The 26,300-nt window shown below is 43.1% G+C and overlaps 1 protein-coding gene across 1 annotated transcript in view; it reads right to left on the reverse strand.

The window, feature by feature from the left end:
* The window catches only part of lrpprc (leucine-rich pentatricopeptide repeat containing), a 61,000-nt gene extending 34,932 nt beyond the window's left edge, over positions 1-26,068 (reverse strand). The window contains exons 1-23 of the mRNA XM_069692985.1: positions 25,868-26,068; positions 24,865-25,067; positions 24,500-24,622; positions 24,135-24,256; positions 23,928-23,986; positions 23,572-23,658; positions 23,329-23,455; positions 23,073-23,217; positions 22,166-22,323; positions 21,915-22,020; positions 21,584-21,691; positions 13,670-13,788; positions 13,490-13,580; positions 12,217-12,286; positions 9,694-9,721; positions 9,195-9,252; positions 8,297-8,403; positions 7,022-7,099; positions 6,572-6,649; positions 6,344-6,457; positions 6,115-6,245; positions 5,718-5,803; positions 1-31 (exon numbers count right to left, since the gene is read on the reverse strand). The exon at positions 1-31 is cut by the window's left edge and continues 177 nt beyond it. Of these exons, the coding sequence (XP_069549086.1) occupies positions 1-31; positions 5,718-5,803; positions 6,115-6,245; positions 6,344-6,457; positions 6,572-6,649; positions 7,022-7,099; positions 8,297-8,403; positions 9,195-9,252; positions 9,694-9,721; positions 12,217-12,286; positions 13,490-13,580; positions 13,670-13,788; positions 21,584-21,691; positions 21,915-22,020; positions 22,166-22,323; positions 23,073-23,217; positions 23,329-23,455; positions 23,572-23,658; positions 23,928-23,986; positions 24,135-24,256; positions 24,500-24,622; positions 24,865-25,067; positions 25,868-26,046 (2,408 nt within the window). The 5' untranslated portion in view covers positions 26,047-26,068. The remainder of the gene's footprint in view (positions 32-5,717; positions 5,804-6,114; positions 6,246-6,343; positions 6,458-6,571; positions 6,650-7,021; positions 7,100-8,296; positions 8,404-9,194; positions 9,253-9,693; positions 9,722-12,216; positions 12,287-13,489; positions 13,581-13,669; positions 13,789-21,583; positions 21,692-21,914; positions 22,021-22,165; positions 22,324-23,072; positions 23,218-23,328; positions 23,456-23,571; positions 23,659-23,927; positions 23,987-24,134; positions 24,257-24,499; positions 24,623-24,864; positions 25,068-25,867) is intronic.
* Positions 26,069-26,300: the final 232 nt, after the last annotated feature.

A 26,300-nucleotide genomic window follows, 5' to 3' on the forward strand; every position in this document is an offset into this window, starting at 1 on the left:
TCTTTCATCTCCTTCAGGATGTCCACTGCCTCTGTGATGAAGGAACAGAGAGATAAAGGCAGAGATTATTATGTGAAGAGACATCAATAACACTTTCTCCTGAGCTTTGATGAGGTGAGAATACGAGACTTTCAGTCAAAAGAAGTGATGCGAGAGCGATTTACAGGTAAAAAAAAAAAAAAAAAAGTACAAATAAACAGAACAAATGAAAAGGGGAAAAAGAGATGATAAAGAGAGAAGAAAGAAAGCGAGAGGAGGGCAGACCTTGGCGAGGAGAGGAGTAGGGTGTGTGAATATGATAAAATGCCCCTTTAGCTAATTCCATGTGGGGAAAACAAACCCACATTAAAACAGCATTTTGCACCCAGCAGGGATGCAAATCCAACCCCGTATAATGCCAACTCTGTGCTAATTGCTACTTGCGGTTTTCTAAACGAGACTACAATTACCGGACCCCTACAATGGAGGCCAGCTTTTTGCCATGGCCATGTGGAAAGCACTTGGGGGGCTAAATTATAGGTATGCGGCGACAAGGGCCCGCCGTGGCCCCGGTGAGACCTCGGTAAGCGGGCTGAGGGGTGGATCAGTTTGGTCAAGTCCAGCTGGTAATGGAGGGCTTTTTGCTGGGCCACGCGTCCATCTGGCCAGCACTTGGGGATAAATGGTGAAAAGGGAGTGCGGTATGTGTTTGTAGACGTGGTGTATCGGGGTAAAGTAATTAAGATGCGTTTACTGTCTATTTAGACAGCTGCTAATGGGCTGACAGCGATACAGCCACTCTCCACCACAGATACTAATCTATACAGCATGACCAAGAAGCAGCGAGGAGATGGAGAAAATGCACAGACGGAGAATATATTTGAATAATCTGCATTAAGCCTCCAACTGCAGGATAAAATTGTCCCCTTGCTTGAAATTTACTCATCAAAAATCCTTCTTCCTTCACTGGTGGAAATCTTTAGCACAAATAAAGTGAACAAATGTGTCTGTAATGACATCAACACCTACATCACTGTTAATACAAAAAAAACAACCTCAAACAGTCGCTACTAGGAAAACACACACACACACACACACACACACACACACACACACACACACACACACACACACACACACACACACACACACACACACACACACACGTGGGCTGAGAAACAGGGCCGTTCGTGAGTGCTTTGGCATCCTAATTTCAGACTGTCTCTCCATCTCTCCACCTCCCCGTGCCAGTTGTTATGGCGATGGGAACCGGAGGCTGTCACAGATTTAATGGGACAGGGGGAAAAAAAGAGGAAGGAAGGGTGGAGTAGGGGTGACTAGCGATGGAGGAGACACTGCTAAACAGGGAGGGAGTTAACGGGAGGACAATAAGAGGGGGATGAAGCTTGTCAGCGGGAAAAGTTTGGTGAGCTCAAAGAGTGCTCAACAAGAAAAGGGCAAACTTTGAAGCTACTGGGTGTTGTTGGATTTTATCATCAGTCATAGAAATTTCCACAATAAACCCGTCGTAAAGGGACGCAGGGTGACAGCTCTAGCTGCCTTTTAACTCTGCCATGAGGGTGCTGTAATTCAGTGCTTCAAACTTGTCTCTCAACAGAAGCTGAGTGAAAATAGCGCGTTCCAGGTGCTTGCAGCTGCTTCACAGTAGGATGAAGCAAAAAAAAAAAAGAAGAAAGAAAAATAATTTTGAGTTTATTTTGCTGTCAGGCCTGGAGTGTGCCTGCTGGAGGTATCCCTGAAGTGTGGAGTGCTGTAAGCTCGCTTTAACCACCAGGCTGATGCCTCATGAAGCATGAGAGGATAAATTCCCAACGTTTGAAAAGTCTTATAACTTCTACATGGACAGAGGAAAGTCAAAAAGTGGTGCCGAAGGATGCGATGTTTGTATTGGGCCACAAATGTCAGGAAAGAAGTTTATTGCATTGTATCTGGTAGTTGTTGAGATATTTTACTGCACAGTTGTTTTTCCAGCAGGAGTTCTTTTAAAACTGTGATTAATCATATTTGGCCGATACAATAAACAGAAAAGACGCCAAAAAAAACCCCGTAAAATCCAGCCCTTCAAGATATAGACCTGGTATTTTCTAGGGATGAGTGGAAACACAGTCAAAGATCACTGAAACAAAACCACCAACAACTAGTGAGGTTTTCCCCCAAAAAACAAAAAAAGCAAGCTGTACCCAGATGGAGGTATCAACACTAAACAATTTCTGGTAATGACCTGACCTGCTGTCAGGTCTGTACTGTTTATCATTTCAAATGTAACCTATTCTCTCTCTTTGGCTCTTCCTCCCTCCATGCCTCCTTCCTCCCGTCTATCCGTACCTCTCTCCATCACTATCTGACAGACCCGCTAATCACCGAGACCAATGGCTCGGAGCTGATCTGCCCAAATGGAGCTACACCAGCTAACATGCCTCCGTCCACCGTCCAAACCTCCCCCACGGCGCTCTCCCTCCATCTCCCCCCTTTATCCGTCCGTTTAGCCAGTATGCATATCCATCAGCTCAGCCGAGCATCATGGCCAGCACAGCGAGCCAGACCACACACACACACATCAAGAGATGGGGAGACAGACAGCCCAGGTAAACAAACATCACACAGCCCAATGGTTCATCTAATGTTCCATGACTTGACTGCTAGTGATGTCTCTTTCCCAAAACACACACACACACACACGCACGCACACACACACACGCGTACACACACACGCGCTGCACCAAAGACGAGTCCAGGACCACCTCAAGCCAGAACAAGTTGTGTTTACCAAAGTGGGAGGATGGACAGATGGAGGAAGAGGGACAAGGGCAGGTCAAAGAGACGCTCGGTGATAGAGGAGAGGTGGATTTGAGCAACTGGAACGAGAGGAGGTAGAAAGATGTAAATGGGGGGTGTTCAGCCTCCTAAAGCCCATGTTTACACATGCAGCAAGTGCAACGGGTCAAATGATCGATAGATTAAAGGATGCACTTAATCTGATGTGAGATGAAAAAAAAGAGGTGGTCTAATCATCGATAATTAGAAAAAATATTTGTATCAAGAAGCGTTCTTAAAGGTTTAAAACCAAAGCGAGGTCAAACATGTTTTGGCGTAGCTGTTGCTGTTTTGTTTTTTTGTGTGTGTATTTTTCAGCGGTTTCAGTGCCAAACACTGGATTTTGCATAATTGGTTTTCCCATTGGTGGGCAGCACAGTCGTGCAGGGTTTAGCACTGCTGTTTGAACCTCAGCTGGGGCCTTTCTGTGTGGAGTTGCATGTTGGTCCTTTGCCTGCGTGGGTTTTCTGTGTTTACTTCAGCTTCCTCCCACAGTGCAAATACATCCATGTTAGGTTAATAGGTGATTCTAAATGTGAGCATTTTTCTGTGTTGGCCCTGTGACGGACAGGCAACCTGTCCAGGGTGTCCAGACCCCAGTGACCCTGCTCAGGGTAAAGAAGGTCTAGATAATGCATAGATGGATGTTTTCTTTTGCCTCTAACTGTGGGAGATTACAGTGTTAAGAAATAAATAATAACCAGCATGTTAAAATTTAGCACTTTACCACCTGCCAGTGTTGGCATAAGAAATATGAACAAGACAGAAATGAACCTGCAGGATAACCAAATGAGCTGTTTCATAGTAACATTGAGACAAGTTAATCATTATATTGATTATTCTTTGGTGTGAATGACTGCAGTGACTTTGGTTAAAAAAAAAAAAAAAAAAAAAGAATTGATGTGAACAAGTTTAGCGAGCATGAATGAGTGAGCTGTGTATTTTCACACAAGGAAATGTTGTAGGTGGTGCAGCCGGTATTACAGGACTCCCGAGTACATATTTTGTGTCATAATCTCTGTATAATGCACTGTTATAGGTATCGTTTCTGTTGTTGGATAGAAAAGATGGGCTTGTCATGCTTAACAGGTACTGTGCGCATGAGAGTGTGTAAATGTGTCTGCTGTATAAATATGTATATACAGTTACATTTTTGTCTTTCTTTTCTATTTATTGCTAATTTGGAGGCTACGAGCCCAACACATTTAATGAAACTGTATTGTACAACACCGCTAGAATTGTTTTTTTCACACTAATCTTGCAGAAAAATAACACATGGATAGAGATGGATATTTTAGAAAGATGGATGCACGGATAGATGTGAGGGTTAAAGGACAATGATGTTGATGAGCAGTGAGCAGCAGAGGAAAAGTAATTGGGTAGAAGAGGAGGAATTAATTAGGAAGAATTGTCAGAGCGCAACGGTGGAAGGAAGGTTACAAGAATAAAGTGGGAAGGATGAAGTACTGGAAAAACAAAGTTGGCTGGCGAGGTGGGACGGGAGGCTTTGAACCAAGGGCAAAAACAACAAAGCCATTAGTGAGGGCGAGAAATACAGCAAGATGCCAGGAGACATGATCCTCAGCTGGGTCTGGTGTGTGCTGGGAGCCGGGCGGACCAGCGTCTGGGTGGGGACAGGCTAACGTCAAGGTTAGCGATGTGTGCTAATGTGGCTGACAAGCGTCCCCTCCATATGCACACTCCGGCTAATGGCAAATGCGTTAGCACTGCCTATACACACCCCGACACACACCAACCGTCATGCCACCAAATGCCTTTTGCTTGAATTCACATGCAAATTTGTGTGTTCGCCATGTGTTTGTGTGTGTGTGTGCGTGCGTGTGTGTGAAATGCTCAAGCACTTCGGCGGACATGATCTGCCATTAGCATCAAGGCGGATTTCAATAATTCTGGAAAAATACACACAGTCCTGTAATTTTCCCCCCTCTCTCATTTCTCACTGACGCTGATGTGTGTGTGTGTGTGTGTGTGTGTGTAGGGGGAGGGGGGGGTAAGAGAATGACACGCTTTGCGACAGAGCGGGAGAGAGAGGGTCAGGTCGAGAGACGGAGACAGAGACGGAGAGAGAGCGCGAAGGGGAGGAGAGGAGAGGACAGACAAGGGAAACATTTTGCCTGTCATTGAGTGCAAAAAGCAGAGCGGCAAAACTGATGGTAATTGGGTCTTCGATGGGCTGAAGGAAACCCACCGTAGCATTCTGGAAATGGCCAGCTAATGTGGTTTGAGGGAGGGAGAGAGACGGATTGTGACAGAGTTGGTGACACATACACACCCAGAAGCTCACACACACGCACACGCACACACACACACACACACACACACACACACACACACACACACACACACCGGCTTTGAACTTCAAGTCTGATCTACAATCAGAGAAAAAGTAGCGAGGAACTAAGTGCAGGTTGGAAAAGTCAATCAATCCATTAGTCGATTGACTAATTAACCAATATTTCATAAGTGATTAAGGGTTGGAGATAAAAATGCAGTTGAATATCTTTGCTTCTTTTGTCCAACACAGTTTCAAAAAACAGTTTGAATAAGTGACCTCGGCTCTGAGAGGGTATGGTGTGAAACTTTACTGTTTACTCGACGGGTTACATGATTAGTCAGAGAAATTGTCAGACTGATCACACTTAAAAGTAAAAATTGTTCGTTTAGACTTTTAAAATAAGGCTTAAAACGTTCCTATTTGTTAAAGCTTATAGTTCGTTATGCTGCTACAGTCCCAGGTTGCCACATTTCTTTAACATTGATGTTTTAATGTGGTTGTTTATTATGTTATTTTCTTGCTGTGTGTTCTTTTGTAATTGCAAAGTATTTGGGGACAATGTTGCTTGTTGATTTCACACATTGAATTGCGTAATAGGGAAACTTACCTTCCACTTTGTCATTCAAAGACAGTATCTTGACCAGTGCGATGTATTTACCGGCATCCAGAGCGACTGACGAGTCCTTACGACTCCTGAAAGCAGACGGAGACAGACTTGATTAAGGTATTCCACTTACAGTAATGCGGTACATCTATTGTACGGTCTCGGTGCTCAGACTGATGATGGAACCAGGTGGTGAGTGAAGAGGAGGAAGCAGGGGAGGAAGAGGGGAGAGTTTCCTGTGTTTTCGCCAGTCAACAGAGCGGCTGGACCCTGCATTAATGTCTCCCCTAATACCACTCAAGTTAAACTTTAATGGCCCACTACTGGCCGAAGCGCAGCCTTGTGGGTGTGTGGAGTATTTGTGTGTGTGTGTGTGTGTGTACTTCCTGCCCCCCCTCACATTTCTCTCTTCAGGTTGAGCGCCTCCTCCATGTTGTTGTGGCGGCAGCACAGGTTGATGAGGGTGGCGTAGCCGCCGATTGTCATCTCGTCTTCGTGCTGCTGCTTCAGCTCAAGGGCGCGCTGCAGGTTCTGATCACACAACAAAACTCTCAGGAGGAACACACGGACAGCGGCACTAATTTCACCAAAGAGAAAAAGGAGCGCTGAGATTTCCAAACAAATCCTACCTCCTCAGCACTCAGAGTCTGGATGAGATGTTTGAGAATGACGCTTAATGGTTTGTTCTCCGCTTTCAGTTCTGCCAATTTAGACTCAAGTGCCACCAGCTTTCCTTCGATTCCCTGATGAACACAAACATGTTAATACACAGCTTGAAGGAAGTTAGTGGGTAAATTGTGATGCTGCATTCATTTCTTAAAACATTTTGTGTGCGTTTATCACGCTGTCTTACTTACAATGACATGAGCAGTCCCTGACGCTGACGCAGAGCCGTTGGACATTTGGTCTTTGTGGTCCACCAAAATGAACACATCCTGAGACACACACACACACACACACACACACACACACACACACACACACACACACACACACACACACACACACACACACACAGTTAACATTTGACATCTAGTTTCTGGTGTTTTAAAGTCAGGTATCATCTACATCATTAGAGCATTTATAATAAAAGTACAAAAAGAATACATAGAGAGAATACATATTCAGTTTATTCATATTGTCAGGTTGTCTTTTTGACTCTCAATAATCTGATGATATAACAAAACATCACAAGAAATTGCTTGTATGTGTAAACATACCTGGTCAATAAAGCTGATTCTGAAATACTGTATTGGGAAATTTTGCAGTGTATCTAACTGTAAAAAAAAGCAGGTTGGGCTCTGTACCTTGATGAGCTCAGGGGCGTGGTACGACTCCAGGAGGTTCCTGATGCCTCTGAAGATGTTTACTGAAATCGTGACATTCTGCATGGAGATAAGAGGGAAAAAAAATAAACATCAACTAAACACTGATCAACAGCAGCCCTACAGGAGCTGAACCTGTTGAAGGATGTGTCTTAAAAAGGTCAAAGGTTTAGACCACTTTTGGAAGTCTATGATCTCAGCAATGGCTTCACAATGCTTGAACTTGTAAAATGATTGCTGAATGATTTTGTGTGTGTGTGTGTGTGTGTGTGTGTGTGTGTGTGTGTGTGTGTGTGTGTGTGTGTGTGTGTGTGTGTGTGTGTGTGTGTGTGTGTGTGTGTGTGTGTGTGTTAGGTCTGTTTTTTCTGGTTTGTTACTGCTTGTTGAGTGCTGAACAGTGTGTAAACTAGTGTGGACACAATTAAAATGAACCTGGAACTATTTACTGATTGCAGCTGTGAGTGTTTTGACCTTTGTCTGCTTTATGTTATTGCAAATGGAAAGTCTGAAAGTTTTGGGCAAGAGGTAACCCCACTGTGGCTTCACCCAGTGGTTTGTGAACTGCTGTTTGAAGTCTTGGTTTTGCCATTTTGGTCATTTTAAGCCAGAAATGACCACGTTTGGAGAAACAGGAGCGGAGCGACGCGTTTATCTAACCGAAAACCCCGGGACACTATACTGGCAACCTGACTGCACCCATTACATGTCAATCAATCAATTTTTATTAAGTGTTATGTGAGGATGATTTCTGCAGATGCAGGTCAGAATTAGCACTTATTAGGCTGAAATGTCTGCTAAACTGGTTTTATGAATGATGTGAGGACGATTAAAGACGTACAAGAAGGCTCCACATCAGACCAGCAAACTGTTTCACTGACCTCCAAACAGCCAGTTAAAACGTGATCTTTAACCTTAAGTTGTAAAACACGATTTAATCTTGCACGACAAGTCTAGACGTCCCAACTCTCCAGAAATGGAGCAGAGGACGGTGGTCATGTAAGTGTATTCTGTGGAGTGTGTGTGTGTATTGTGAGTAATCCGAGTCCGATTACACACCGCAAATCATCTCAGATCAGAGTGTAAGCTCCTTTAAAGCGGGAAGGTTATGAATTTACTGGATATGCAGTATATCAGTGTATGAATGTGTGGTGTGTGAGTTTGTTTTCAGTGAGCTCGTGTGTGTGTGTGTGTGTGTGTGTGTGTGTGTGTGTGTGTGTGTGTGTGTGTGTGTGTGTGTGTGTGTGTGTGTGTGTGTACCTGAGCATGCAGCTGATTGAGGAAACTCCGCAATTTGTCTTCCTGTTCCTGCACCTGCTCTTCTGACATGCTGCTGATCAGATTGTACAGGAAGAAGGATGCAGCGTCTACACACACACGCACGCACACACACACACACACGCACACACACACACACACACACACACAGTGAGCAGTTGTCTTGGGAATACATTTCATTTGCCACCGTGTCAGTCACTGCGTCCATTTGTGCATTTATCCTATTTTTCCGTAACCTCTGCAGAGTGTGTGGTGCTGTTTCTTTCCTGCTGACAGAGGCTGCTTTTGGGCCGCAGTTTGAGTGAATGTACGACGGCTGGCAGTGACAGCTTCGTCTTACTTCAGCGCTCACACACAAACACACGTTTGCAGATGTCGTCTAACGGGACATGACATGGATAACAGTCTCCATCGCTCCCACCAGCACACACACCAGTTTCAGCACTTGGGACTCTCTGTGACACACACACACACTGACACGGAGCGACATTAACGCTCCACACACACACACACACACACACACACACACACACACACACACACACACACACACACACACACACACACACACACACACACACACACACACACACACACACACACACACACACACACACAGGCTTCATGACGAGAAGTGGGCCAGGCACCAGTCTACTGCTACCGAGACCGAGCAGAAATACACACACAGCATTTTTTTGTCATCTGAATTATAGTTGGAAGGTGACAGAGTCTGCAGTCTGCAACTCTGACTACTGATGAGATGGATGATAAAAGCACAGGCATCCTTCCCTTCTCCCTTTCTCACCTACACTCATTCAAACAGCATGCATACAACGACATGTCTTGCCGATTAGAACAGCGTGTATATATGTTTTCTTACCAGCAGGGTTGGAGCTTTCCTTGGAGAAGCGCACATCTTTGTGCAAGAGCTCAGTAACCTGGGAAAGAGAAACACAAATTAAACACAAACCCAGTTAAAAACTCAGACAGAGTCAGTATGAGAAAGCATAACGTAACCACAGATGAGGAAAGGGGTTTCATTACCTGACAGACAATCCTGTTAAGCCACATGTTTTTTTTAACTTCCTTTTTCCCTCTTAATATACAAACTGCATTTTGTATTGGTTTAAATTTACATTTTAACATAAATAAATTCTGTGCTTCATTATTAAGAGACTTATGTAAATGGCATTAGATAGCATTTGTCATATTGGATAGTCTTCTTAAATGTAACTGAGTATGTAGCAGGTGGTAAATAAATTCTTTATAACAGCTGCTTATCTTACAAGGATTCATCCATTTTTAAAGCAGCACCTAATGCCATTTTCAAATCACATATATCATTCTTCCCAGACAGTGTGGGCACGTCGATGCCTTACCTTCACCATGCTCTCCACATCAGTAGACCTGTAGGGGGCAGTAGAGGACAACACATGAGCACCAGGTCGACATCCACCAGCAGCATCAGGTCAACAAAACGGCAACTTGTCGGAGTTAATGTGCAATTTGGTTATAACGCGTAAGGTTTGTTTTAAGGTTACAAAACATGAAAGGACATCAACACATCGAGAAAAATACACCACAAATAAATCCTTTTTCATAAAACTCCAACCCTATAAACTGTGCTCAGCTCTTATTTCCTCCTTTCTTGTTGTTTGACAAAATACAATAATCAATTAATAAAGTTGAGCGATTTTGTTTGTGAACTCAAAATCTAAATTTCAATTGTTGTTGCTCTTCTTTCAAGAGGCTGTAGATCAAATGTATGAGGTACAAAATAGAATGTAATTATTGTATTAATTCTGTGAATATTCATATTACATAAATCTTCTTTGAAAGGAAAAAAAAAAAAAAACTATATCTATTGCTCCAACATTTTTCCATTTTGTACCGCAATTTGGAATATCCCGTTCTTAACAAATGAAAACATATTTGGGATGAATGAGTTTAGATTTAATAATCGATAAGTTAAGTATGGTATTTTTTGTGATGTGATGAGATGTCTGAATTCAAGTAAGCTAAGCAGTGAGAGTGTCATGTTGCCATAGCTACTGAATTTACAGTGTAGTACAACACAATACACCAAGAAAAAGTGACAGATTTTCCAGTTTGACACTCTCGATCCCACAGTACAAGAGCGGAGAGACGGCAGTACAAAAGCCTGGGAAACCACAAAAGACACACTCAAACGCAAAGTCACACACACACACACACACACACACACACACACACACACACACACACACACACACACACACACACACACACACACACACACACACACACACACACACACACACACACACACACACACACACACACACGGGCTAAATGATGACAATGTGTGACATTTCTGGCGTTGTCAGCTAGTTGGTGGAGAGGAGGAGAGAGGGGGAGATGAGAGGAGAGAAGAAGAGGTCTTTAATGATTAAATTATCCCCTGACCTTGTCTTTGACAGGGGCAGGTCCCGCATTGCAATGACACGGCGCTCGCAAGTGCACACATACACATTCCCCAAGTGACAAGCCCAATTATGACCCTGTCAGGCAACCTAACCATCACAATACTGTGTGTAGGTGTGTGTGTCTGTGTGTGTGTGTGCGCTGATGCAATGAGAGCAGAGCAAATGGAGGAGAGGAAGCGGACTCAGAGACAAAAAAAAAAGGTGAACAATTAGTGGATACTCTGACTTCAAAGATCTAGTCAGAAAGAAATCTGGAAAAACTCATTTTACTTGTGAAATCCTTTGTTGCTACGACACATCTTTTCACTGATATTTGTTTAAGCTACAGATCATCTCACAACTCAAAAGAAAAAAGATATTTTACTCTCCTTGCACTATTTTTCACATGTCCTTGAACAAAAAAAGTTGTTGCCAAGAACAGGACGTTTTGTATTCCTTCAAAATAAAAAAAAAAAGATGAAACTGAATTTTTGTTTTAAGGACACACTGCAGTCCTGCAAAGAATCCACATAATCTTTATTTTATCCATTATGATGGTTAAATTATCAGCATCCACTGAGTTTATTAACACACGAGCTACGACAAAGAATGTGCTAGCTGAAGGAAAAGCTCAAAGTTAAGCTTAGCTGAGTGTGTTTCAACTCAGTGTTAGAAATAACTTTGGTCCCTGCAGACAAGTCAGCACTTTTCTCTTTGACTCACCTCCAGCCTCGCTCAGGGCCCGGAGTGTTTCTGTGTGGGTGTGCAGCGCTAAACTGTAAATATTCATAAACACCCCTTCAACAAAAGCCCGTGGGTCAGACCCTGGTCCTAAGGCTCACAGCGTGTGTGTGTGTGTGTGTGTGTGTGTGTGTGTGTGTGTGTGTGTGTGTGTGTGTGTGTGTGTGTGTGTGTGTGTGTGTGTGTGTGTGTGTGTGTGTGTGTGTGTGTGTGTGTGTGTGTGTGTGTGTGTGTGTGTGAGTGTGAGAGACTGAGACCGGGATGGGGGTCTAGGTATGAGAGGCAGTGGTGGGCATCTGCTAATTTACATATCTCCCACAGTGCTTTGGGGCGAGAGCTGAGGGATGACGGCCTCCATATGCATGAGGCACACATGTATATCTGTGTGTGTGTGTGTGTGTGTGTGTGTGTGTGTGTGTGTGTGTGTGTGTGTGTGTGTGTGTGTGTGTGTGTGTGTGTGTGTGTGTGTGTGTGTGTGTGTGTGTGTGTGTGTGTGTGTGTGTGTGTGTGTGTGTGATGTAGTGTTGTTCCCTGCAGCTGCCCACATGCACATACGCTGTGGATGGTGTGATAGGCTGCACATGTCATATTCATAGCATATGGTGCAGTGACCTCCATAAGTGCTACAGGCCTCCCTAAAAATCCAGTCAGGAGTTTTTGAAGGAAAATATGGAGAAATATGGAACAATTGTAAAGAAATGAAAACAGACAACTCACTTTTTGAAGCCCAGGATGAGGCTGCTGCGGAAAACACTGAGGTCCAGCGAGGGGAAGGAGGGATTTGACACTGGAAAATAGAGCAGAGACAGAGAGTGATTACAGAGAAAGAAAAGACCGAAACAACTTGTCTTCATGTGGATTTAATAATATGGTTTATGATGAAGTTATATGGGGACCTGTAAAACAAAATGATTAAACTTTAGCAGATTTTCAGCCACACACTAAATTGGCCAAAATACTAGGCTGGCTTCATATTGTTTTTGAGGCTTCACATTGTTCATATTTATTTCTTTTAATTTGTTATATTGCTTAACTTGTATTAAATTCCTTAATTGTTTCAAGTCTATCTGTTTTGTTTGAATTGTGTTTATTGATGGTTAATTTATGTTGTTTATAAATTTGCTATATAACATAATTGAATTGATCAATTAGACTCAAAGAGATTGAGCACAATGCCTTGCTTATAAGCACACAAGTTATTTTTGAGGAAGAGAGCAGCGTGTCTCATTCACTTTCCCCATCCTGACTTTATTCTTTTGATTTAATCTACCAAATGTCAAATAATCTTGGAAGAAAGACCAAAATTTACCCTTTAAATTCTTTAATTTCAGGGACAAAAAAACAAAATGTTAACTTTTAAATGGCATAAAATTGAAAGAAAAGGCAGAGCATTTTTAAAATGCATGATGCTGGAAGCAGTAAAGGAGCATTGTTTTCTGTATAAACATTTTGAAGGCAGCGCTTTGTGTGTGTGTTTCTGGTAATATTGCATATTTACATTTGTGATTAAAAAACATGAAATGTGGACAAAAAAACTTTAATCTCGTGAGCTTAAAAAAATTCATTGGGGACTCTCTGAAATACAAAAAGAGGAAACAGCGATGTATGTGAAAATGAGTGGTGGATGTTTGAGACTAAAAGGAGATGAAAGACAGAAAACAGGACGAGACATCCATTATTTAACAGCCTTCTCTATCCCTTCCCTCTGTCAGATGAGGCGCCTTTTCGTTCTTGCTTTTTTTCATATTCACACAGCCTAATCTCTTAAAAGGCCTGATGAGCACAGAGGAATAAGTGGGCAAGTGTGTGTGTGTGTGTGTGTGTGTGTGTGTGTGTGTGTGTGTGTGTGTGTGTGTGTGTGTGTGTGTGTGTGTGTGTGTGTGTGTGTGTGTGTGTGTTAACGCTGGGCCAATTAGCCCGCCGGCAAAACAGCAATTTTTATGATGATGGCTGATCAAGATGCTGGAGAGATTCTGTTGTGTGCGCTTACGGAGGGTGTACAGTTCGGCCAGGTTGTTTGCAGCCACAGAGCGAATCTCCGAATTCAGAAATCTCTCAGAATCCAGGGAGATGTCGGCGCTCTGAAGAGAAAAGCCAGCGTTTTGTCAAAGAAAACGCATTGCAATGAACAATGGCCACATGTAAACACACACACAGACTTATGGGTTACCTTGAGGGCCTGTCGAGCTGCCTCGATGCTGGGGAACACAGGGAGGATGTATTTGGATAGAGTCTCGACATCGGGGGACACATGGAGCTCCTGCATGCCCTTCATCACCTCCATCACGGCTGCAAAACACACACACAAAAAGTGATTAATGTCAAAACTGTGTGTCTGAAAACTAGAACCTGAACGATATATCTGCAAGCCGATTTTTCACAGATGTTGGCCGACATGAAAACTTTTTTTTTTTTGCAGAACAGCATGGAGATAAAGACACATTTGTGTTTTATATAAAAAAATATTTCTATATTCTCTAATATCAGTATCGGCCTCAAAAATCTAGTATCAATGGGACACCAAAGAATCATATTGACATTTGTGTCTAACAATAAGAAAAAACAAAATTTACATAATTTTTCTGACCAATCAATTAAATGTTTAGTTGTGAAAATGACACAAAATAGTGAAAAATCCAAATCATGGTTTCTACAAACCAAATTGGTCTCTTCAAACTGACAGTCCACAGTATATTCAATTCACTATGACATAAAACAGAAAAGTAGGAAACACAAATTTTAGGATCTGCAACATGTCCAGGTTGGAAATTTGCGCATAATTATTTATACAATAAATCAGGTAAATGAATAGACACTATTCTATTTTAACTGACTTTCCTCATCATCTTAATGTCCTCAAGAATACAAGTTGAAAAAGTTGGTGTTTGTGTTGCAACAGATTTCTGTGACATTTGGATCAATAGTCATCCGTCAGTGGACATGAATATCAGATGAATTTCTTTCTTCTTCAGGAAAACAACAGTTCAGGCAAACCAATCTTTCTGTGTTTAAGGCAAACAAACTGCACTTTTATAGACACACACACACACACACACACACACAACCGGCCTGCAGCTGTGTAAGCACTGTCACACATACAAACACCCTTCTTGGGCACGATGCGAATGGCTGCTTTCCTCTTCACCTCGGACGGCTGCATACATGTGCATAAACACGCACTTGGCCTGAAGTGGACTCTTGCTACCATCGCCTTGTTCCCCGGCAGAACCCCGAGATCCTGCCCCGGGGAAGGAGGCCAAAACAGCCACATGCATATGGAACAGCCACTCGCACACTCTCAACATGCCTGCAAGTGTGTGTGTGTGTGTGTGTGTGTGTGTGTGTGTGTGTGTGTGTGCGTGCGTGCGTGCGTGCGTGCGTGCGTGCGTGCGTGCGTGCGTGCGTGCGAATATGGAGGCAACACTTTGCATATGTCTCGTAGCGTGCCCACAAAGGACAGGGACCTAAATGAGCACATACACACACACACACCCCGATGTGTGTGTTTGTGTCGCTATATGGTGGTAGACCAGAAATACCAATATACATCTACAGTCAATGCCACATAAGAGCCCATCCAGTGTACTAATACACCTCGGTTCCATGCGGACTTCAGCAAACTCCCCTAAAGTGCTTCTTTGAGTTGACACACCTTAAGATGCTGTGTGTATTTACACTCCACTCAGGTTCTGAAACACACACACACACACACGTATACATATATCTGTGTTTCTGCATCCTCCTGGGACATGTGTTTTCACCTGGCAGTCTCTCTCTTTAGTTGAATAAAAGATGAGGCCCGGGCTTTTACACGCCATTAAAACCAGCGGCTGGGCTGCATTATCCCAGGTAGGGCTACCTGAACCACTCCATCCATCCAGCCTTCCCCTGCCTCCATATCACTCATTCATATGCCCCTCTCACTATCCATCTACCACTGCTTTCAAGTAAAAGTAAACAGGCGATCTTCTTCTTTCTTCTCAATGGAGGATCTGTCCGCTCTGCTGTCCATTCTTACCCCCTAATCGCTTTCATCCGACCTTTTTTTATGAAAGAAGAGAGGGAGCACCTGCCTTCCTCCTGAATAATCCATAATCAATTTCACGGTGAGCCAGACAGACAGAAAACAAGTGAATGGAGAGCTGGAGGTAGAAATGCACAAGGTGGCCTTCCCTTACGTGTGCTCCAGAGTTTTCATGATCATCAGCACTTTTCAGTTTTCCAACAAGCATGTTTGTGTGTTTTGTTTTTTTCTCCACACAAGTCTGTGACCAAGAGCTTTTAACCCTTTGAACTTTTGAGCTGTTTTTGCTTAGTTTCACAGACCGAAGGCAAAGTAACTCCACGTCTTAGCTAGGTAGTAATGAGGCTACGAATACATCAGTTTGCCTGAAAGTAATCCCTTTCACTCTCTCATAGCTTTTATGAAGATTAAAAAAATTAATTCAAATTTCCAACCCTCATGTCTATATGGTAAATCTAAAGCAATTGACTGCAGACGGTTGGCAGCTTGGCACAGCACAAAGACGGAAAAAAAACGACCACCGTTACCACCGTTTAATCACTACAAAAACCAAAGCTTAAAACAAAACATTGTGGTTTTACACAGTGTTATGTGCCGGGCTCGCTAACTTCCTGGATTTGCTGGTTGCCTGGCAAACTCACAGCTGGATCAAACTCCAGGAAGCCCATAAAGGGAAAGAGATGAAGATGAAGTATAGTAACTGAGCCGTGTTGACTTTGTTATAACAATGAGGAGATTTTGACCTAATTGCTTCAATCCGATCCCTTTGTGTCAGTGGTTTTCAACTGGTGGGTCGCAGCTCAAAAGTGGGTCGTGGGGCAGCGCTTTTGTTTTAAAGGACATGATTCCCATGACGCAACACTATCAACCAAAACTAACAGTCTAACTTTTAATTTCATTGCATTTAGATTCTTAAAACCTGATGATCTCCAGTTTAAACTTGTTTGAAAAGTCTGCTTTTTTTTTATTTAATTTTTTTTTCACCCTATTTTCACTTTTGTTGAACTGTTTATTTTTTTATTTCATGTTTTCAACAATTTATGAAGGAGCTGCGTAATCGTTTTTTATTTTTTTGTAAAATAAATTTGGGTGGCTTCATAATTTGGGTCACAACTTAATGACTGGCGAAAAAATGTGGATCCTGAGGGCAGACTGGCGGAGAGCCACTCCTCTAAATAACCTCAGCTCTTTTACAGCTACATGACGGTACACAACGCAGGCCTTCATCCTGCCGCCATACTCTAACATTATGAACCTGGTGGACTCAAACTAAAGTGTCTTGACCCTCAGCTAACCTGAAAGATGGAGAACTGCACAGAAAGAAGTTGAGAAGAAATGAGAGTGGCGACACAACACCAAATAAATTGTGATATGATGAAGCGTCACTCGTTCTGCTCTCGTTCTGCTCTCCCTTTAGGTCTTTTATTTTTTTCACTCCATAATCCTCATATGTGAAAAAAAAAAACTTTTTGGCTTCTTCTCCTGTCCGAACAATTTAAATAGAGATTTGGCACAGAGGAGAACTGAGAAGAGTAGTTGGTCAGCATAAAGCCTGACATACCATCCAAGCAAGAAGTATCAAAGTAGTGAGTTAAGCATGGCAGTGGTCACAAGATATCATCATCAGATTCATGTCTTCAGGTTAACTGTCACAGACAAGAAGTGAGGATGGAGAAAAGAGAGGAAAAGAGGAGTGGAGTGAACCGGTCGCTGTCATCTCCTCCCGTCCTTGGACATGAGCACCTGTCACTTCCCCTTTTCTTTCTCCTCCAAAACCATCTGTCTCTCCGTGTATATGACTCTCCAAAGGTAGACTTTTGTTCGCTGCGAGGCAATGGCGGCTTTGAAAACACTAGAGAGTGCAAGAAAATGTCAATTTTTTTTTTTCGAGGCATGAAAAGCTGCTATTTCATCCTCATTCATTTCATTTTTTTTTTTCATTTTTTTTTTTAATAAAGGTGATGGCTGGCTCTCATGCCACAAATTAACTCAGGATAAAGTTCAAGGTGGACGGACTTACAGCTGGCCTTTGCTGTGCTTCTTAAATGCAGCCCACTCTATTTGACAGATAGCGCTGCATTAAAGAATGAGTGAAAGGGTTGAAGATGAGGGCACATAAAGAGAGTCAGGTAAGGAGGACGAGGAGGAAGAGGAGGAGGAGGGCAGCCAGGAAGGAAAGCAGACCAGACAAGGGAGCCTTTACATCTCTCTCATCGCCCAAAACACACAAGGCCAAGAAACACTTTCTTCCTCTGCAGTTTCCCCTCCCTCCCTGTTCTTCTTCCTCTTGCTCCGCCATGTCAGAAGTGATAAGACCGCGGCGTGTCGCCAGGACTGACAAGCATCGACTAGCTGGCGGCAGGTGGCCAAGTACGGCCGAGCATATGCTTTCACTAAACCCGCCAAATCCACACCTCATCAAAATGTAAAGGGATTTTTTTTTCTTCTTTTCCCCCCTCCTCCCTTTCCTTATTTTCCCCATCCCTCCTTCCCCCTCCCCCCCCTCCCTGCCCTCCAATTCCACGGCTCCGGCCTCTCTGCCCGCTAGTGACACCTGTGGACAAAAAGTGACACAGCGCTTAATATTTCATGGGCCGTGCACAGTGGGGCGCGTAATCCAAAGTGAATTCCCTCAGAGCGCTTGCATTTACATGAAATCAAGTCACTCTGCATCAGTCACATCACCTGCACTGCCACCCCCCCCCTTTCCCGCGCCCCCACACACACACCTCCTGCAGCCAATGAGTGTGAGACCAGCATAGAGAGAGAGGGAGGCGGAAAGAAGAAAGAAAAAAAAGAAAGAAGAGAGGCTGCATCATTCATGAGGGTTAAGGCTAACACCATCGGAAACAAGCGAGTGTGAGTGAGAGAGAAGTTTCTCCACCTTCCTTCCGTCCATCCTTCCTACTTTCTGCGCTGTGATACCTAAATGGATGCTGTCTGACGTGTTTGTGCAGCTTTGAGACTGTGCGGTTAGAGAATTTATGTGCATATGTGTGTGTGTGGTTGTGCATGTTTAAACTCATGTCTAGTCGTCTTCTTCTCAGCCAGGCGCCGAGACGTCTCTCACCGTTCAAACTGAGAATCGGTCTCGACCACGCGAAGAATTCAATCTGCACCGTTGCCGCACTGGTCTAACCAGTTTCTCCTCCCTGCCAGTTCAAATGCTGTCAATTGGCTGACAGAAGGAAAAAACATCATTTATTAATCGCTCTAGAAAAAACCAAAGAGAGACCCAGAGCTCAGCATAAATAAAGCACTTAAAAACCAAGCCGCTGCTGAACACATTTGACAGCGTACGTTCACTAATGAGTTGTGAATCCTGACAAGCCTCCAAATGCCGGCTATCTGTCACCGAGATGATTTCCCCCCCACGAGCTCATCGCGAGCAGAAACAAAAGAAAGAAAATAACTATTTCCTTCACCAGAGGCCGAATTTAGAGGCAGAAATATTCCCATAAACTGCATCTGCTGAGCCATTAAATTGTCTTAAGAGGCAAATGGAGAAGAAAAACCTCCCGACATCAATACCAGTTTTCCACTGAGTGTCAGACGAGTGTCCGATGAAAGTAACAAGCTCGGCGAAAAAAGGGCTGAGCCGCATTTGACCGAAGGCAGATTCAACACAGAAATTATGCCTGTCAAAAGCTTCATCTAGTTGAGCAAAGACAACGGCTTAAAGGACACCAACAACAACAACTCAAAAATGAAATGATCTGTCAATCCTGCTCTGACACAAACTACCGATTTCAAAAATTGTTCTTGCAATTATTCCGGCACCTGTCACATTCTTGAAAAGAATCGGTTTCATTTTGTGTAACTTCCCTACAGATTATCACATCGGTGCCTCAGGAACACTGGAAGAGATAGGTACTAGGAAAGTGTGCAGCTGCATGCAACTTTCAGGTACCACACTTGCTCCATAATAGTGTTAATTGTTTTAAAGAAACAAAATTACATGTCTTGTTATACCGGTTCAGCTTGTGCCAGTTTCGGTTATCTTGTCTCCGAAAAGACTTGTCACAGTTTGATGCAGACAACAACCACTGATAAATGCAGAACAATATACAGATGAAGCCGTGATCATCCAGTGTGGTGCAAAGGAGTTCTACACAGACCGGCCCCGTGTTTGATGACATGGATTGAACACAACCTTTTACAATAACTGGAGCGAGGGATTTAAGAATATATCAACTCAAAAATGAGTTCATTTTGACAAAAGATTTGAAAAAAGCCATAGAAGCAAAATGACCTCTGACCCCCCTCGTCAGCCTCAGGCCTGTGAGAGCATCCATGTATGTGGTTATGCATGTGCGAGAGAGATGCTTAAGGCTACTTGATTGAAAAATAATGAACTCATCCTACTTGTCAAATATTGGTCTATCTGTTGCACAACATGGTTCTATAGTCTCAGTTACAACGTCTCTGTACCTTTATCTTGTGACCTACGACCTCACTCAGTACTATCTACAAAATCAGATATACAGAGGAAGTGGGGATGACTGTCAACTGTTTGTCACACTGTATAAAAGCTGAACTACGGAGAAGAGACTTCGAGCAATGCTGGACACCTTTCTTTGAGTGTACATGTATTTGCTCCTTCTTGCAAGAATAAATGTCCGATGTGTTTGATTTTGAATACAGCCTCTGAGTAATTTTTCTAACACTACTGAACCTCCCCAATGTCCTTAACAATAGGGCAAATGTCACCAAATCAATCACACACACACACACACACACGATGCACCGTTGATGCAGAGTCAGCAGGAAATGCTGAAATAAGAGTTCTCCTGTTAGAAATTTATAATTAAGATGACAGAGGCACATCAAAGCCAATTACTTTCTTTTGAATGAAAGATTATTGCAAACAATTGGGCCTCCATTTAATAATAAGAAAAACGTGATTACTGCAGACATGCAACCAGGAGGCTAAAAGTTGAGCTGGTTTAGAGATCAGAAAAAGGAATAAGAAAATATGACATTCATGTCCGAGCACACTTTCTGAAAGTCAGAGTGTCTTTTTGGTCCGGAGCACATGAGAAGTTGGGACGTCTTCTAAATTTTGCGATCTATTCCAAGATCTCTCCAGAGAGGCCAGTGTGTGTGTGTGTGTGTGTGTGTGTGTGTGTGTGTGTGTGTGTGTGTGTGTGTGTGTGTGTGTTTGTGAGTAAGTGTTTTATGCGTGTGTTTGTTTCATCTCCTCTCGCTCTAACTCTCTCACGCAGGGATCAGACCTCGTTGCCCTTCACGGCACCAGCCCAGTGAAATCTGTCCCAGTTGGACCACTCTGTAGGTCATTAATATTTGAGGGGAAACTCTCCTTTAAAAGCTCTTTCTGGTACAGAGGAAGTCATAATCCCCTCTACACCACCAAAAAAAAAAAAAATGCACATGTTCAAAAATTGCTAATATCATGCTCACCCCCCCAAAATTATATCTCGCTCCATTTCAGATTGGATGCACAAACAGCTGGTAGGCATGTTTCTCTGCTCTCTTGGGACTCCATAGCAACCATTAGGTTCTCACATACACATGGGGTTGTTTACGACCTTCTCACAACAAATTAGCATATCTAGTTTCAACATCTACAGCACTCTCTCAAGCTTATTGCCTTCCAAGTGGCGTAAGCACAGAGTACAAGTATTACAAGAAGTCATTGATTCATTCCTGAACAGTAAAACAATAAGGTTTGGTTTTGTTTCTCCATCTATAGCCGTTTATTTAAATATCTTATCCTTGTGCTGAAACTGCCAAATCAAGGTAAAAAACAAAAACAAAAAAATCAGCACATTACTGTTAGATACACATTAAAAAGTATTGTGTGTGTATATCTATTAGACCTTTTGTTTAAGTGAGATCATCATCCCTTTCTGAAAATACCCTACAAGGGCTGTTTGAATGTTAAGTCTTGATTTTGCAATTATGGTTAGAATTAGATCAAGTTTAAGGCATTTCGTTTTTGATATTTAAGATTAACGGAAGAGCCAGTGGGTTGTGCAATGTCGTAAAATGTGCTAACGTGCTAGAGGTTGAAGTACGAACGTGTGTGTGTGTTTATACCTGCTGTGTTGCTTTCTTTCAAGGACTGAGTGAGGAGGGGCCAGAAGTAGTGACTCCTTACGGGTAAGTTCTGCTCCTTAAGTAACTTCATCAGCTCTAAAGATGTTTCTGCAAAAAACAAACACACCAAGATAATTATAATTGAGTGACTTTTCCAGTTTTTCATCACTGCAGTGACTTAATTAAACTGGCAACATCTGTCAAAGCCTTCATATTAAAATCTCAATCCAAATGCAAATAGATAAGTGTGTCTAGCAAATGAACACACATGTGTGTGCAGGTGGATGCGAAGGTCTGTCAAAATGGAAGTAAATGAAAGCATGCGCTGTACCGGTCTTCTTGGCCTCCAGGGCACAGAACAGAGTGAAGCTGAGTGGTGATGCGTGCAAGTTTGACTCCTGGAGCTCTTTGCAGTAGTAGGCGATCTTCTCCAGCGACTATGAAGCACATGAAGGAATCAAGAATTACATTTCAAAACGAACATCCAATATACATCGCGTCTGACTGTGAAAAAGGAATTCCAACTCTTAGAAATAATTTTGTGATCCTGCGTCAGTGTTTCCATGACGAGACTCTACGCACCGTGTTCATGCTGATGCAGTGTCGGAGGAAGAAGTTGCCCATGTTGACGGCGGTGTCGTTGAAGTTTTCGCTATGCTGCATGGGGAACGTCTTCAGGATGGTAAAGGCCGTGTCCTCCTGGCCCTGAGTGATCAGGCTCAGACACAAGTTCATGGCATCTAGAAGAACAACACATATAGATGCTGCTCAGCCTCATAGCGAAGTAAAGTTCATGTAGCTATTTAGTTAGGAGTTTAGTGGACTGGCCATCTGTTTTTTTTTAGCATGTTTATTTTTTATGAATAATAAACAAATATGACGTAATAACGTATAAAGTTACATATTATATAGAAGACTATTGGAAATAGGTTTTGTGGGCAGATGAGACCAAATGAGAAGCGTTATATTAGGAGAAAGGAAAACACTGCATTCCAGTACTTCTATGAAACATGGTGGTGGTAGCATCATGTTTGAGAGCATCTGGACCAAGATGGCTTGCTATCATTTACTGAATAGTGAATCCTGACTTAAAATAAATACATAAATAAATAAATGACTGTTTTTGTCTCAATTGTTTGGGCTCTTTTTTTATCTGCTTTTAGATCATGAAAATTGGATGATGTTTTAGATCATTCTTATGCAAAAATATAGAATATTCTAAAAATCTTCAAGCAGGACTGTTCATTATTCCCATGTGATGAGGAAAATTGTGGCAAAGTAAAAAATCTTAGCAATGAAATCAGGATTTGTATAACAGCTTCCAGTTGCAAGAAAACCTTCGACCATCTTTCACGGTTAGCAAGCATCAGACTTAATTGGAAGAACATTATTTTTTAAACACAGTGGCTAAGCAGTATTTTTTGACTGATGTAACTGCTGAAGACTAAAGCTGCGGGGAAAAAAAACCATGATATGTGTGTGCATGTACCTGGAATGTAACCCCTCTCATGCCTCAAGCGTTCAATCATCTCTGGGACGTGCTGCTGGTGTCCGGCCTTGGCCAGAGTGAAGATGACCTGCATCACGTCCCGGTCCATCAGACTGCAGTCAGCACTGTCTGCTGCCTCCAGAGTCTGAAAAGGATTCACATATGAGGATGACATGGAAGCGAAAATAGAGGGGGAGGCTACCTGTGTTGAGGAAGGAGGACAAAAATGTACGTGCATATAACGTAGAATACACACCTGCTTCAAATGTTCCATGTCTCCCTTCTCAGCATACGCACTCAGCAAGGACACATAGGTGTCAGGACTCGGTTCAATTCCTGCTGCCCGCATCATAGGCAGGATGTTCTCAGCACTCTCGATGTCGCTGCACAGTGACAGAGAAGACAGCTTATTTCAAATTCAATTTTTTTTTTCAACACAAACACTTATTACGTGCTGTTAAATACAGTAAATCCAAAGAAGAGAGGCAGTGACACGGACCCTGCACGAGCATGGCCTGTCACCAGCGAGCTGAACACCGCTTCAGTGATGGGCAAATCTTTGGTCTTCATGAAACCCAGTATGGTGCTGAGAAAGCAGAGAGGAAAGTGATAATGAACATAAGGCAACACAAAGTTATATTAACAGATCATAATAGTATTAACATCACTTGAGGCATTTTTCAGTGACCGTAAACTGAACAGAGTAATTAGTAAAAATGTTAAATAAGGACAACACAGAACAGAACAATAAACCATGACAGGTATAAGAAAGTGAAACAGTTAGTTATAATTTTTGGGTCATTTTTGCCTTTATTCAGATATAACGGCAGATATAGCAGCAGAAACTTTACTCACCTGGCTCCTCCAATATCTCCATTGTAGCAGTAGGCCGCTATGAGTCTCTGGTAGGTAACCTGTTCAAATAAAAAAATAAAAAATCAGGGCTTGAAACCACCAAGTGTTTATAAAATGTTTAAAATGTGGAGTTCTGGCAGATATGACACTAATGTTTCAAGAGTAATGAGAAGAATGAATCCCTGTTCCCTGAACTGCAGCACTCACTCTGTTGGGCTGGACGTTAGCTGCTTCCATCTTCGCCAGGAAGTCGGTGGGGGAGAACTTGAACTCATTCTGCAGGTAAACCTTCAGCAAGGCGTTGTAGTGGCTGACATCATACTGTGCACCTGAGGAGGACAATCTGCAGTCAACATAACACCCACAACATATCAGGGATTCCACTACAAAACTATTATGATTTACAAAACCCGTACGATCAAATCTACGATGATGCTAACTTTCTAATGTAGCTTTGTCCAGTTCAGTCCCAGTCTACTAAAAGAAACCAACATCTTCTCTAACAGTTGAAACATTTTAAACTAACTCACTTTCAGCAGCGGCGAACAGTGAGACAGGAGGTCGTTGCTTACCGAGCTCCTGCAGCTTCTCCCACACACGGTGTGCCAGCTGGGTGCGTTCCTCCAGAGGCAACTCAGGCAGCAGGGCTCCACAGCTACGCAGCAGCAACAAGGCCTGGTTCCCGCTGGGATAACCTGCAGGCACACGGGAATCGATGACGTGGACGTATGTAGAACAAAATTAAAGAAGGGAAAATCAAACCAACAAAAGTCTTTTGAAAAAGAAGAATGAGACTGTGGCAGCATCGTGACGAGCACGGAGCAGGAGGAGAGACCTGATGCTCCCAGTTTGGTTATTTGATCAACGTCGGCATCCGAGTTATACGCGTTTTTCGCGACCTCCGGTGACCCTCCCCGGTTGTTGCTGTTGCGCCTACCTGTCCTGGAGACGTCGTGGAAGATGCGGAGCAGCAGTGTCTTAGTGACGCGGCCCGTCCTCCTCACAGAGAAGTCCAGCTTGGTGAGGGCCCAGTCAAACTGCTGCATCTGTTTGGACCGCACCGACAAATTGCCTTCGTCCTTCTGCTCTGTAGCCACGACGTAGTTACGCACGCAGCCCGGCGCGTACGGCCACAGACGACTGTGGAGGATTACAGACGGTAGAGGAGAGGGAGAAATAAATGGATGGATGATGATTTAGAAAGGAGGAAGGAGGTATGACGGAGGAGGGGGGAGAGAAAACAGTCAAGAGGAACACAATTGTTCCGTTGGGTTCACGTGGGAGAAGATATGTTGCTTTGGAAGTATCGTGATATGATTGCGATGTGAAGTGTTGACTTCTCCTTGTTTTAAAGGCGACGTTAAAGTAATATGATGATCTATTCTTTGCTTTCACCCATCTTTTATTATATCCATATTTCTGATGATGCACAACAACACACGTGTTGACAAAAACAGCAACACAGATGTTAACATCTGTATGCACCCGCCTGCTAAAAGGCTGTTTGTAGTTTTTGGAAAGCTGTGACCTTCAAGGGAAGTTAAACGTCATCGACAGTTTCAACTTTGCATCGAAACTGCCTGCAGCGTGATGATGATGTAAGCTGGCCTCATAATGACGCGCCTAGTTTGTAATTGAGCTCATAAGACGTGCAGGGTGATTTAAAAACAGTTACAGCGTCGACACGACCTCAGTCACTGTACTTGTCCTCATTTTGAGTCAAACGGACTGTGAGGATGACTCTGTTGCGCAACGTCGCATCACCACCTTGCATAAACCGGGAGCCATGTTTTACTGAACATTAACTGAGCAGCTGACGTCATACGTTGTTAGCGATGTATTATAACACGACGCCACGTTTGTTAACACGTGAAATATTACAGTTCATATCAACACACGTGTGCCTTTGGTTGTCATTGATCTGCCCTACTGGGAGCTACCTGGACGCATGTTGGGAAACGGGGCAGATCTGGTGGGAACGAACTCCGGTCCTTCTGCCGCCGACAGCTCCGCTGTACAGCCGACCGAGCGGCGGTCCATTTCTTTTGGTCCCGGTGATCTGGAGCAAACCCGAAGGCGAAAACTTAAGTAACCGGGCTGATCTCAAGAGCGCAGCCATGTTTTTCCTGTTGCAGCGTGAAAAGAACGTTTGCACCACGTGACTCGTGAAAGAAAGCATCGCGAGAGCGCCAACGCGAGATGTGTTTTTTTTTTTTTTTTTTTTTTTTAAACTGAATTGTCTATTGCTTTCCTGGTCACTGATGAATATTGCCTAAAGTGAAAAAAATAATTCATTTAAGTTTTAAACGTGTTGAGATGACAATATAAAAATAAATGCAATACTTTACACATCTACCTTAACTATTAAAGTTT

This window comes from Brachyistius frenatus, unplaced genomic scaffold (assembly GCF_029030835.1).
Source record: "Brachyistius frenatus isolate BFR_SWC_R1_liver_20210118 unplaced genomic scaffold, ASM2903083v1 Contig_13, whole genome shotgun sequence".
Classification (NCBI taxonomy): domain Eukaryota; kingdom Metazoa; phylum Chordata; class Actinopteri; family Embiotocidae; genus Brachyistius; species Brachyistius frenatus.